This window comes from Meleagris gallopavo, chromosome 1 (assembly GCF_000146605.3).
Source record: "Meleagris gallopavo isolate NT-WF06-2002-E0010 breed Aviagen turkey brand Nicholas breeding stock chromosome 1, Turkey_5.1, whole genome shotgun sequence".
In the NCBI taxonomy this organism is placed as follows: domain Eukaryota; kingdom Metazoa; phylum Chordata; class Aves; order Galliformes; family Phasianidae; genus Meleagris; species Meleagris gallopavo.
The window spans coordinates 174,298,182-174,313,037 of record NC_015011.2 but is presented as its reverse complement, the minus strand read 5'-3'; the positions used below and the strand labels follow the sequence as shown (position 1 = coordinate 174,313,037).

At 41.5% G+C, this 14,856-nt stretch overlaps 1 protein-coding gene across 1 annotated transcript; it reads right to left on the bottom strand.

Annotated features, from left to right (window-relative positions):
* Window positions 1-9,062: 9,062 nt before the first annotated feature.
* Window positions 9,063-13,586, bottom strand: MMP7 (matrix metallopeptidase 7). The gene is made up of 6 exons (XM_003203483.4): window positions 13,351-13,586; window positions 12,613-12,836; window positions 12,358-12,506; window positions 10,451-10,576; window positions 9,780-9,941; window positions 9,063-9,256 (listed from the first exon to the last, which is right to left on the bottom strand). Exons 1-6 carry the CDS (start codon window positions 13,468-13,470, stop codon window positions 9,234-9,236), a joined length of 804 nt encoding a protein of 267 aa, XP_003203531.1. The 5' UTR covers window positions 13,471-13,586; the 3' UTR covers window positions 9,063-9,233.
* Window positions 13,587-14,856: the final 1,270 nt, after the last annotated feature.

Here is a 14,856-nt window from a genome sequence, read left to right as displayed (position 1 = left end):
GTAGAATCCAGAGTGGGCAGAGAAGGGTGAGCACAAAATCAGATAAATGGATAAACAGTGTGAAATGAGAGCTAATTATTTTGCCTATATCATTATTGAGGCTTCTTCCCTGTTAGTATTCTTTTCTTTCTTTTACATTTTTCCTTCTTTTGTTTTCTCTATAATAATTTCATCTGGAATGATAGTAATTCTTTGACTAAGCTGCTAAATTAAGAATTCTTGACTTTGCAGACAAGATGTTTCCTTTCTATAGCAAGACTTGCAGTGCTAAGAAAACTGGGTAAATTCTGACTGATCCTTCCTTTGGTCATCAGTAAGATAATGAGTGACCATTTCCCTCCAGACCGTCAGGTCCAAAAGCTCTTATCCTACATAAATATATCTGACCCTTCCAGACTCTGTTTATAATTTGAGCTTCCACAATCAGTAAATATCTTGTATTAGAGAATTCCACAATCGAGCTATACGCTGAGTAAAAAAAAGGACTTTCTTCTTCATTTAAGATCTCCTGATAACAGAGCATTCAATTGGGAGTACTTTACCTTTTGAGTTACCAGAAGCAATGGACATCTTCTCTATGCTCAGTACATTGGCTCCATTAGATCCCTTTAGCTCCATCAGATCCCTTCATGTGAGCAAACTGAAGACCTTCTGTCTGTTCAGGAGTTTTTTTTTTTTTGTTACAGATGGACATCTGCATTTTCCTATATCTCTGACTACCCTTTTGCTTTTCTCTATGCTTTTTGTTTTATTATCTATGAACTTTATTTTTACAGCTGTCAGAAAACAGTACAAATTTCTACTCCCAAATAATTTTCCTCTGTCATTTCCAACAAGCAGTGATTATCTATAGCTCTCTGGCTTGTTATGGTTCCTGCTGTAACTATAATCAAAACAGATAATATTTTCTCTGGTCCTTTGCTAACATTTACTCTCACAGATAAATCCAAAGTAATTCCATTGACGTCAGTGGCTCTACTTCAGATTGACATAGCTGAAACTGAAAACATAAATACGATAACATTAAGAACATCCTGTTTGAGGCAGGTTCTGTAGAAGATGTAATTTTATAAAAACAGAAAAAAAATAAATGTGTCTTCAGACTGGAAGAAATTTACAGTTAATACTGTTGAGGAAAAACCAAGAGAATGGTAGTGTGAGAGGCCATAGTTCTTAATTCTGTGGCTCATCAGGTCTTTCCCATGACATGTTTGTAAACCTTTAACCTGCAGCAGCTTTAATGTACATTGCTAAGGCTGGAGTTATTGCCATTGATGTCATTAAATTTATACTCCAGAGATCTCATTCCCCTGTTAATAATAATGGCCCTCATCTAGAATATGTAGCAATTAAGTCCCATTACAGAATTAAAAGCTGAAACAACAGGAATTGCTGTGCAAAGCCAAGCTCCGTGCAGAGCTGGGCTGGGAGCTCAGCTGTCGGACAGCTCACTTTTCCCTGGATCTGAGCGCATCACAGGTGAAAGAGTTCTGAGGTCAACACTCAGAAAGGCAAATAAATACTTTCATTACTCATCTGAGGAGGAAAAGGGGCCCTGGATGGAATTGTATGTAAATGAAGAAGAAAATGCAGGGTGCTGCACTTGGGTCGGGGCAATCCCAGGTATTTATACAAATGGTGGGAAGAGCTCCTGGAGAGCAGCCCTGCACAGAAGGACTTGGAGGTCCTTGTAGATGAAAAGCTGGATGTGAGTCAGCAGTGTGTGCTTGCAGCCCTGAAGGCCAACTGTGCTCTGGGCTGCACTCAAAAAGAGGTGGCCAGCAGGGAGAGGGAGGTGATTGTCCCCCTCTACTCGGCTCTTGTGAGGCCCCATCTGCAGTACTGCATCCAGGCCTGGGGCCCCCAGTACAGGAAGGATGTGGAGCTCTTGGAGTGTGTCCAGAGGAGGGCCATGAAGATGATCAGAGGGCTGGAGCACCTCTCCTATGAGGAAGGTTGAGGGAACTGGGCTTTTTCAGCTTGGAAAAGAGAAGGCTCCAGGGTGACCTCACTATGGCCTTCCAGTACTTGAAGAGAGCATGTAAACAAGAAGGGAAACAGCTGTTTATTTACGAGTGTGGATAGTGACAGAACAAGGGGGAATGGTCTTAAACTGAGACAGGGGAGGCTTAGGTTAGATATTAGGAGGAAGTTTTTCACAAGAGGATGGTGATACACTGGAACAGGTTGCCCAAGGAGGCTGTGGATGCCCCATCCCTGGAGGCATTCAAGGCCAGGCTGGATGTGGCTCTGGGCAGCCTGCTCTGGTGGTTGGTGACCCTGCACATAGCAGGGGGTTGAAACTAGCTGGTCATTGCGGTCCTTTTCAACCCAGGCCATTCTATGATTCTGTGATTCTACAAAAATAGGCCAGATTCATTCTGTGAAAAAGCCCAGTTTGAATGAGGCCCTGGGCAGCCTAGTCTAGTATTAAATGGGGAGGTTTGTGGCCCTGCATGTGGCAGGGGGGTTGGAGATTCATGATCCTTGAGGTCCCTTCCAACCCAGGCCATTCTGTGATTCTGTGAAAATGGAGAACTATTCAGGAAGAAATGCTGTTTAACTGTTGTTAAATAGATGAAGACAGGGAGAACTAGGCTAGCAAAATAGGCTGGTAAAAGAAGTGTAAGAGCATTTGAGCAGATTGCAAAGAAACTTGGAAAAAGCAGATTAGATGTAAGGATATTTCCTGTAGAGAGGAAAAAAAAAAAGAGCCAAAAAAATGAATGGCTGGACTTAGTACAGCACAGAAGAGATTTGTGTAGTTCAGAGTTTGGTCCATCTGGATAAGCATATAATAACAGGACAAACATACAGTAGTAATTCCTCATGTCAGAGAATACAGAGACTCTGAGCACATAGTAACACAAATACAGTTTAGGACAGGTCAAGCAGAGGCTTCATTAACTACGACAGTAGCGAGAGACCATTTGGGTAGCAGCTCCTGCTCTGCTTCCTGTTCTCTGCCAACTGATTGCAGAGACTTCACTTACATACTGCTTCAAAGAAAAGGAAGAGGTGAGAGGAAATCATTTCAATGCTAACAAAGCCAGATGCACATCCTGTGGAGATTGGGTTCTTGGTGGAGCCTGTAGGAGTGGCACATGCAGCATTATCTTGGCTGAGAAGTGACCGGGCTGGAAACTATCTGACTATGAGCTTTTAGGCAAAAGGAATGAGAGAGAATGAGAGCAAGACCTCTCAAATCTTAAGTATTAATAATTTTACCATCGCAGAAAAATGGCTTATGGCTTCGTAATTTGTGAATGAGTGGGTTGCACTGACTTATTTAATATTTCTTTGTTGGTAGTGTTCTTCTTTCTTCCCCTTCAGGAATTTCTTCAGGCAGTATTTGATCCTTGTGAACTTTAAGTACTCAGATTATAAAATAAAGAGAATTCCTGAATTAGCAAAAGACAGTAAATACTGTTTAATTTGGGGGAAAAAATGAAGGAGTAAGAACAATTTGATTCTTTTTATTCATAGTTTAAGGTGAACCCTGGTCTGATTCAAAGAACTGCAAATACTAAAGACAATCTGTCTGTAGATACAGATTAACTTATGTAAGGCAATTATATTTAAAACTATTTATAAAATGAAAGAAAAATAGTGAATGATACAATTAAATTTATAAAAAAAATGCATTTTGTCTTTAAATTTTTAACAGACAACGTATAGTATTTGTAATGAAATGTAATTACTAATGCAGTGTGAATCTAAGTTATTTTTTCTTACATTTTCTGTGCATGTCATTTCTATCACAAGCATATCAACTTTGCTCTCTCAGAACATCACCCTGCATTTGATGAACTAGGCTCAGTTTACCTGAAGCAGTGGGTAACGATGCTGATATGAAGTTTGGGAGGAATGGCGGACACATCAGAAGGCTGTGCAGCCATTCAGCAAAATGTGGACAGGCTGGTGAGTTGGGTGGATGAAGTTCAGCAAAGACAAGTTCAGAGTCTTACAATTGGGGAGGAATAACTGCATGCAGCAGTATAGTCTAGGGTGTGACCTGCTGGAAAAGAACTCTGTGGAGAAGGACCTGGGTGTCCTGATGGACAACAGTTTGACCATGAGCCCTTGTTACCAAGAAGGCCAGTGGTATCCTGGGGTGCATTAAAAAGAGCCTGGCCAGCAGGTCAAGGGAGTTGATCCTCCCCCTCTAGTCTGCTCTGGTGCATCTGGAGCACTGTGTCCAGTGCTGGACTCCTCAGTTCAAAACAGACAGGAAACTCCCAGAGAGAGTCCAGCAGAGGGCCACAAAGATGACTGGGCACCTGGAGCATCTTCTGTATGAGGAAAGGCTGAGAGCTGGGACTGTTCAGCCTGGAGAATAGAGACTGAGAGGTTACCTGATTTCTGATCATAAATATATAAAGTGTGTGAGTCAAATCGATGGGGGCAGACTCTTTTTGGTGACAGGTAGCAATAGAATAATATAATCATAGAATCACTCATGTTGGAAAAGACCTTAAAGATCGAGTCCAATCACAACCTAACTGTACAATCCTAACTAACAATCCTCCACTAAATCTTGTCCCTGAGCACCACATCCAAATGGTTTTTAAACACATTCATGGATGGTGACTCAATCAACTCCCTGGAACCCATTCCAGTACTTTAAAAAGAATAAGGGGCAATGGCAGAAACTGGAACACAAGATGTTCCATACAAACACAATGAAAAACTTCTTTCCTGTTAGAGTGACAGAGCACTGGAACAGGCTGCCCAGGAAGACTGTGGACTTTCTATCTCTGGAGATATTCAAGTCCCACCTGGATGCCTACCTGTGCGACCTGCTGCAGGGAACCTGCTTTAGCAGGAGGGTTAAACTCAATGGCCTTTAGAGCCCTTTCCAACCCCTACAGTTCTGTAATTATATGTGATTCTGTGATTCTGTGTAAAGGCTCAGTAATAGCTTCTCTATGGTAGGAACATATTCACAGGAGTAAGGCTTATCCTTCATATGTGGATAGTCAAAGGATCCATGTTAATTGTAAATACTTTTCTCTCCAAACGCAGAGTTAATTTGCTGCTCATTGTAGTGCTAAGCTGCATTTAGATATCTTTTTATGTATTTAACAGAACAGTATTGCAGGCAAATGAAACTTCAAACCCCTGCTGACACAAAATCTTATGTAATTACCCATATCTTTTTCTGTACGGCAGAGGAGGGAGCAGATAATATTTAAATAACAGAATGAACTTCCATGTCCTCAGGAGTATAGTGAGGAAATCATGTGAAAACTTACACAGTAGAACAAAATGAAGAAGGAAGAGGCAGCAGTCCCTTGTTAAATTGTTCTTCTCTCTGATTTTCCTTTCAATAATGGATTGTATTGTGACTTCTGTGGGCATGTGGGATGGCTAGATGCACTTTACAACAGGGTGTAAACCAGAACAGAGTTTGCCGAGCTGTACCACTAGGTGGAGGCAGATATTGTACTGTTCCGATCTAGTAGAAAGGATGAGGAGCAGACCGAATGTGTGAGGTGAGCCACCGACAGCTGTGTTCCCCAAAGCAGATGTCCTGTTACATGAATGGAACACAACAAGAGCTTGGTAGGTGATGAGATGCCGCTGGCTGCTCAGTAAGTGTTGCCTTTCCATCTCTGAGGCAGAAGATCCTGGTTCTTACTGGATTTCAGATGCTGTAGATGTGCTAGATGTGAATTCCTGCCTCTTGCAGCGATCCCTCCTTGGAGATAAAAGAGTGCTCACTCCCACCTTGTGCTGGCCCTGCTGCAGGGCAGACAGCTTGTGTGCTTGCTGGAAGAGATCTTCAGATGTGTCCTGTGATCAGGATGGTCTTCCTAGGAATATACCTCTGAAGTTTTTCATCTCAGTTCATATGGAAAGTAACTGCACACTAGAAAACATCTATTTTCAGTCAAGTCTTTGTTCTCATGCCTTCCTCCTTTGTCAGCACAGTGGTTGCTCCAGTATGGTACATGGATTGTCTCACGAGACCTTAGGAATGCCTCTTTCTAGCATCTTGCACAATTTCCTCTGATGAAGTCTGTCTCCTATGACTGTTTTCTCTTTTTCTGCTCAAAAGAGATGATTCTCCCACTATATTTAGCATTTGTGCAATCTCATCTTAACTATTGCATACAGTTCTGGGCGCCACAACATAAGAAGCATGTTAATATACTTGAAAGCATCTAGAAGAGGGCAACAAAGCTGATGACAGGTCTGGAGGACACATCCTGTGAAGAGGACACCTGGATTGTCCAATCTGGAGGAGGCCAAGATCTCACTGCTCTATGCAGCTCTCTGAGGAGTGGAAGCAGGAGGAGATGCTGAGCTCTGCTCCTGGAACTGATGTCAGGATGGGAATGATACAGAACTGTGCCAGGGAGGGCTGGGCATTAGGAAACATTTCTTTACTGTGAGGATAGTTAAACACTGGAACGGGCATCCTAAAGAGGTAGTTCATGCCCTGCGCCTGTGGTTGTTCAGGAGGCATTTGTACAATGTTCTCATTAATGTGCTTTAACTTTTGGTTAGTCCTGAAGTTATTGGGAAGTTGGACTCACTGATCTTTGAAGATTCTTTCTAACTGAACCATTCAATTCCATTTTATTCCATTCTATTTGAAGCATCCAGGATCAGGTTGAGCTCAACAAAAGGCATGATTTATCTCTATGTTTCCTGTGCGACCTTGGCCAAGAGAATGGGCTACTTTCTGTCAACATTAAACCTTTTCAGGATCCCTCAGTCACTATCCACTGTGATGGCCATTTCTTCAGGCATTCCTCTTTTCTTCAGCTGAAAAGATTTTTTAACTAATCTTTCTCTTCCATGGCCATGCAATCTGCCATGCTGCCTTTGGAAGGAATTATGAATATAGTGTTCATCTTTCTTCCTGTGTGATGATGGTGTGTGAGAAGAAGTGGCTAGGGCTATTTATGTGGCTCACCTCAGTGGGGCCCAGAGGACAGCTGCTCCTAAAGGCTCTACTTTAGAAGAAAATTCATCCTGAAAGGTGAAGGGTCCAGGAAGGCTGGATGCTCCTCAAGTAGGAAGTCTTGAAGGCGCAGGAGCAAGCTGTCCCTGAGTGCTATAAGATGAGATAGAGGATGAGATGTGGATGAACAGGGAGCTTTTGCTGAGACTTTGGGAAAACAAGAAGGGGGCTAAGAAGAATCTCCATCATTTTCTGGATGTGGTGGGAAAAATGACCACTGAGGATAAGGAAAAAGCTGAAGTTCTCAGTGCCTTCTTTACGTCTGTCTTTAATAGTCAGACCAGTTATCCTCAGGGTACCCCCTGACCTCAAAGTCTGAGATGTGGAGCAGAATACACTCTTCACAATACAGGAGGAGATAGAGACCCACTTCTCCACTGGCATGGGTTCAGTTGTCAGCTGGATTTGAGAAGACCAAGTGTGCCCAGTAATGCCTCCTATATTATGATGTTGACCCTTGATGTCAGAGGCAGATGGTGGTATGGCAATTGCATTACATTGTGTGGCCATGTGACTGATGGCAGCAGAGGGGAAGTCTGCATAGATGTACATGGAAGTGCCTTTGAAGCAAAGGTGTATCACTGATTTCTTCCATGTGGTGAAAATTGCATCCACTGACATTCTTTGATGCCTTGAATGTTTTGGATACCAAGCACTGGGTGTGAGCACAGCGATGCAGTGGGTGATGTGTTTCAGCATTGGTGACAGTGACATGAAAGACAAGCTACATTCTGATGGCCATGCAGATTTTTACAAGCGTGACATGCAAGCTCTTGTTCACCACTGCTGAAAATTATAGCTAATTGTGGTGATCGTGTTGAAAAATGTTCTTTGTAGCTGAGCATTTGCTCTATCAAATAATGTTACTGTGCTCTCCGTATCTGTAGTAGTTTCTCTGGAAATAAATAGGAGTCATTACTTTTAGAGCAACCAACATAGTTCCTTTTTTTCCCTTTGGTATCAGTGAAACAGCATTGAGATACAGCACTGAGATACAGCTTAAGTAAGTTGGTCAAGCAGTCACAGAGGCTGTGGAGCTCACTAATTTCTTTCTGCAGCCTTTTACGCAGTCTGGGACCTGACCTTAGTCTGGGACTTTCTGTTTTTCTCTTACATTGAGGCCTTCAGGAGAATGTCCAAATAGTCCTAGATGCTTCATCTTTGAGTTTCAGGTATAAGAAGTGTCTGGTAACTGATAGGAGTGCTTTCAAACTTCTGACTTAACAGAGCTGAGAAACTTATCTGAGGGAAAAGCGCCTCAAGAAAAATGCTTTACACCCTATGCTTATATTATCTTGATACTCTAGATGTCCCAGTGACCTACTTCATCCATTACTTTTGGATAAATGCTGGGAAATGCTGTCATTTTGCAGAGGTGCTGAAGTAGAAGGAGCGTTTTCTCCACAAGAGGGAACACAAGAACTCCTAGTGGAAAGAGTTTTTGTCTTCTAACATTTTATCCTGATGAATGGGGGAAAAAAAGCTCAAGTGTTTGTACATCAGTGCCTGCCTGCAAAGCTATACTTGTAGAACCCTTCCCATCTCATTCTCATCTTATGACTGGGCCCAGTGGAGACTTTGAGATTTCACAGGTGGTGCTCAAGGAGCCAGGAAGCCATGCCCAATTTGTCCTGGGATTTGAGAGACATTGATGCATCTCCCTGTGTCATTTGAGCTCTTCAGTTATGGCAGGAAGGCAGGTCCACCCTGCAGCACAGAGCAGCTCAGGTCCCCCAGGACAATGGCTCCACAAAGAGAAGGTGATCCCAGAGCTCTAGAAACACTGTCTGTGCTTGGATTTGTGTGAGCCATACAGTAAGCACACTGTGATTCTGAGGAGTCAGTAGCAGTGACTGAGAAGGGACGGGACGTGTTTGGGAACTGGAAGTGTGCCATGAAGAGGGCTTGTAAATCCAGCAGTAGTTGCACGCAGGCTCTTTTGGTACCCACACCTCTATTCAAGAGAGTATTTTTCTGTATAATATACCTGTAGGAGTTCTTCAATACAGCATTGAAATGCCAGAAGAAAAAACAAACAAACAAACAAAAAAAATCCAGCACAACAAACAACAAGCATTAGGCAACAAAGTATACAACATGTTTGATTTTTTTTATTGTCACATGAAATTGGATAACATGTAAACAAATCATGAAAAGTTCAAGGTGATGCTTAGAAGTGTAATTAGCCAGAGCATTTAAATGGTTTTGGAACACCAAAACTACCAGATCTGAATTCTTAGGTTTTTTTGAAACACATTCTTCAAGAGTTTGCTGACTTTCTCCCTGTGGGAAAGAAACACAAAACATAGAGACTATGCTGGAAGTAGACAACACAAACAATTATGTTTTATTCCCCGATGAAAATGGTGCCTAAAGGAAATAAACCATGGCAACCCATGAGATCTGTTGCAGCTATGCTCCACTATTACTTCTGAGTAGTTTCTGCTTTCACTAATCTGTCCCATTGACTTGGTTAGTGGGATAGTGTCATTTTCCCAGGGAGCAGCCAATATCTCCACTTGCTGAAATAGCTCATTTACAAAGTAAGGTCCATAGGAAGTGTCTGGCAATGCACAGGTGTGCAGGAAGAAAGTGCACCAGGCTGCTGCACTGCCTCTTCATCAGCTCTTGGTTGCAATGGGGGCATGTTACAGAACAGATATAGTGCATACAGAAATATATATATATATTTTTTTCCTGAGTTTTACTCCTTTCTTTCTTTTTGGTAGTACAGGAAGCCTCTGCAATCAGGGAGAGTGAAACCTATACACTGGTAGGTTTTATCTTGAAAATCAAGTGAATTTACCGTATAACTTCTGAATTCCTCGCCTATCATCCTGAGGAAGTGTGAAGGTTTCTGGGTTCACATATGAGTAGAGAGGATACATCAGGGCTCCACGGACATTTGAGTGGGCGAGTCCCAAAGAATGGCCAAATTCATGAGCAGCAACAAGGAACAAATTAACTCCTGCAGCATAAAAGCATGTTAAAAGTTGGGCATTTCTTTTTAACATACAAAGAATCCAAGCAGCAGGAGAATTTGTGTCTTTCATTCAGCTGAACTGAAGCATTGAAATTTTGATTATTTATTACTGAACTTTCTCATTTAATTGTAATATTTTAATAAAAAATATTGCTTATTCCTTTCATACACAGAGTCTCAGAGTCTCTTTCCCCCTCTGATTTAAATCAACCCTACACCTACAAGCAGGTTATTGTATCTCTTCATAAGTTAAGTAGATTGTGATCCTTGCTTAGCCTGCAAAAACTGCTTTGAAATCCAGACAGAACAAGCATTATGTAACTGCAAATAATAAGGAAACACAAGGACTTAGGCTGTTGAAAAGAGGGAAACGTTGATACTGAAGTGGTGCTGAAGCATGAAGTGTTATGGAAAACATTTCCTGTGGCTGTGTACTTGTGACACAAATATGCAATGTTTGTTCTTTCCCTTTCCTAAAGACAAGTGAATTTTACCTTGATTGTATTTTGACCACCTTTCATCATCGTCAAAATGAGCATCTCCACCTAGCCCCTCTCCGGGTTGAAAAGCATGAGCTAATGTGCCACTTCTTCCATCAAAGGGATATCCGTCACCATGCGCTGCATTTGAAAAGAAAGAAATGTCATCAGACAGCATGAGCTCTAATGCTCACGTTCAGCAAACCAAAGCAAGTCGCTTGTTTGTGCTGCCTTTTTTTCATTCCTGTTCTTAATAAAAAAAAAGACTATAATAGCAAATTTGTGAAAATGGGGAGCAAGGCTTTAGGAAACACTTTCCTGATTCATGACTTAAATCCAAAAACTAAACTCAAATATTGGAACTTCTGCATGCTTGGAACTTCTGCATGGACAGCTGAGCTTTTGCCAGAAACCTGTTTCTGAAGCAGCATCCAGTGTTTATTTCAGAATAAATCCTTACTGGTAGATGTTATAAGCCCCTGAATGTTTTTAATGTAGATCAGTGCTGTGCAGTGTAAGTTTTAAACACTCACTTGTACTGACTGTAGTGGAAGCCAATTGTTTGGGGTACAGAAAACTGTGTATCTGATTAGCTAAGTTCTTTTCTCCCCAGTCTTAGTACGATCTATTACCTACTGCTATCATAGTGTCTGTGGGATGCTACCAATTCCTACATGGAGAATCTACAGGACAGTATATTTGTACCAAATCTGAAAATGTTCCTCTCCCACTGAGAGATCTTTGACCATAGTGAGAATTTCTGGGGTACTGAATATGAATATGTGTCCTTTTCCTCAGACCAAAAGGCATGGACCGTGTGGCAGAGCTAGCACAGGCAGAAGAGACCTAGTCCTACTGCACGACAAGGGGTTAAAACCCATTCCAGCTTGCAGAATCCTTTCTCACTTTGATGGGCACATCAATAGATTCCTCCTAGCAATATGCTGCCCAGGAACAAAGCAGGGGCTAGGCATGTTTTGGTGTTTATATGCTATTATCTGTGATGTAAACCAGGTGTCTGATCTTCACTTCCCTTGCTGGAGATCTAGTAAATATCATCAGCGGGTCTAGAAAATAAGTCAGCTGGCCTTAGTGTAGGCATTCAGTTGGGCTATGCTGAGTCAATTTAGTGCCAGGTGTAAGTAAAAATATGCCCATGTGATGCACATATGAGCATCATAAGTGACCCTAATGATCATCCCCATTTAGCATGCTCTGGCTTGCACCTGTGGTCTTGGAGTCCATCAGTGAGATTCCTTCTAGAAGAAAATCAATGAGAAGATCCTCTCTGGCACCAATGCAGTGAGGTTGGAACAGGCTGCCCATGGAGGCTGTGGGTTCTCCTTCTCTAGATATATTCAAGACCCATCTGGACACCTACCTGTGCAGCCTGCTGCAGGGAGCCTGCTTTGCTTTGGTTTGGACTAGCTGATATCTAGAGGTCCCTTCCAACCCCTACAGTTTTGTGATTCTGTGAACCCTGATGCACCCCAGCTTGCATAAAGTGTTCAGTCAGATTACTAAACTGGAGCTAGACCAAAGTAAAGCTACCTGAACCTGCCTAAATGCAGCTTTGTGGATGCTGGGTCTTCAGCACCAGCTGTTTTCCTCTACACACATCTTCTAATTTGTTTGGTTTGCACTGATTGTCAAGGCAGACGGTCACTGAACATCTAAAATTGAATGTCTCAGTTTGGAGTTGAATTCTCCCTCCCTTTCACAACTATAAATCCTAAGAGATTTTCTAACGCTTACATAGGAGTTAAGCTGATTCATTATATGTAAAATTGGTGGCATGATAAAGGGAAGATAAACTTACTGGTAATTCCAAACTTGTTATTCTTTCCTAAGCCTCTGGTTATAAGAATGCATGCTGTAAATCAGGTAAGGAGCACTGAATTTTAAAAACTATATAGTCTCACCACGACGTGCAAATTTAATCACGATGTCTGCGTGTCCCTGGGTAACTCTTTTGAAGCGCAGTGGAGTCACATCGCTCCATACCATCAAAGCCCTTCTAATTGCATCATTCACATATTCTCGGGGTAGGTCAGGTGTGTAATTAACAATCCTAACAGCAAAAGGAAACAGATAAATGATATATAAGTTGTGAAGGAAACCTTCAAATTTAAGCTCAAAACAAATCCTTTCTCTATAAAATCTTAACCACCACTAACTTGTAAGTCAGGTATTTCTTATTCCATCGTGGACTTCCAGAAAATGTTTGGTAATCTGCTACATCAGGGATTCCACATCTGGGCTGTTCCATTATGTTTTTTGTTTCTGCATTTAATTTTCCCGTTATAGTCAGGTGGAAATACTTCTGCATTTCTTTAATCCTTTCTTCTAGGCTGATGGCAGGGTGTTTTTCAAGAAGTGGAAAGAATTTGTTAAGATATGTCTGGAAAAAGAAAAGGAAAACAAAAATTAATATTTATACCTGTGATCTTTCAGCAATTGCATTTTACATTTGATTGAATTGCTCCATTGTCCTGAAGTCGTGGTTAGTTTAGATGTATTTTTTTCATCCCATTTCAGTTTAACAAATGGTATTTTCTCTGTAGTATAGATTAATGTACATGAAAAGAGTTGAACAGCAGAACACTGTTAGCAAACAGTTCTTTCAGGTAAATGCAATTTACTGAGTATTCAAATACACAGAGCTCCAAAATAGTATAAAAATATTTTTATAATGCTTTAAAAATTATATGCCCCCCACTATTTACCAGTTGGAACTCATCTCTTTTGCAAGTCAGATCTAGGCTGTCTAAGCCAATCAGCAAGTTAAAGTAGTTCTATGTCATCTCTGCAAAAATTAAGAGAAGATAATATAAACAGACAGGAAAGGAATGTAGAAGTTAAGTAAAAAATCAGGCTATTCATGATGCAGTTACGATGTCTCCCTGGTAACATACCTGTGCAATGTCTAAGTCTGCGTTGCTCCATAATGCTGGTTTAAGTGATACTGGAAAAGGAAGGCTCTGAGGTAGGAGAATGGCAGCACAAAGTAGGAGGTGTTGTGTGGTGACCAGCATTGCCAAAGAGCCTCACTGCTGCAGAAAGTGTTAGACTTTCTGTCTCCCAAGACCAGAGCTAAGATGCTTATATAGATCCTGTGAGCTCCATGCAGCAATCCTGGACGTGACTCAGTTTTCGGTGGTATAAATGTAATGGCATCGCTATTCTAAGAAATAAACGAAAGCATGTTAAACAAATACTCCCTTTGACTTCCCTGTTGATGTCATGTCACAGCTAGCAGCCAGCTTTGGCTGTCTCTCTTCATATTATTCTAGAAGTGAAACCACAGGGTTGCAGAGTTCACTTTCTGTAACTTAATCAATGTAGTCACTGTATAATCACTTCTTACTGCATTTCCCTCAAAGTTCTTTATACACAAAGACAATTTTGCAACACTTTGGTCTGACAGCTTGTCTGTGTTGATGCAGAGGCAGAGGTGAGATGAATGCTATATGAGTGCTATATCACCTGAGAAGAATATGTGAAAGCCTTCAAGAAAAAAAGAGCTTACCCTAACAAGTATGTAGCCATCTTCTACCTCCATCTCTACCTGCGCAACTTCCTGGAGGTCCATGGTGGAGGAAACCACTGCTGAGGAGGGCAGCGACTACTTGCCTGGTCCCCTGAGATCAACACTGTCTCAGCTGCACTCCACAAAACCCCACTGGAAGCGATGAGTTTTGAGAATTGCAAGCAGCAGTCTGCAAGCTGACGTGATTTTTTTCAGGCTATGCATTCTTGTGACAGTGTTAGCACTAATCTAGAAGGAATTACACTTAAAAGAGAAAATACTGTTACTGCTTCCCATGAGCTATCAGACAGGATAGCTCATGTGGGTATAAGTAAACGCCTATGGAAGAGTTTCTGGGTTACTGATTTAATTCACTATATTTCTGGCTGATTAGAAAAACTTCTGATTTCAGACGGAGAGAATCTGTACCAAAAAGAACTGATGAATTATGGAGGAGAACTTCATTGCACATCTGGAATAGCTGTCAAAGGACTGGGTCTTCATATGATCACTTCTGAACATTTTGGTAGGCCTACGGGAAACCTGTGAATTTTGAGATTGGAAAACATGATGACAAAAGGTGATTTACTTCTAGAAGCAGGTCTGTCTTCTTCCTCAACAACTGACTTTATGTCTCATTGTGGCAATTAAGTAGAATCTGGACCAGGGCCTGGGTTTCAGGTGAGATGTGTTGAAGCCTCTTTGAGATCTGTGAGTCTTTGATGTCGTACTGATTAATTCCTCACATACTTCAGAAGAATTTGAAGCCCCATTCCAATCAACAGATTGTTGAGCAACTCCCTTTTATCTTTTGAATCTTTAACTGGGCCATGGCCACAGCTGAAAATTAAACTTAAGAGTTAGTTTAAGTTAAAGTTTAATAAAGTTAAGA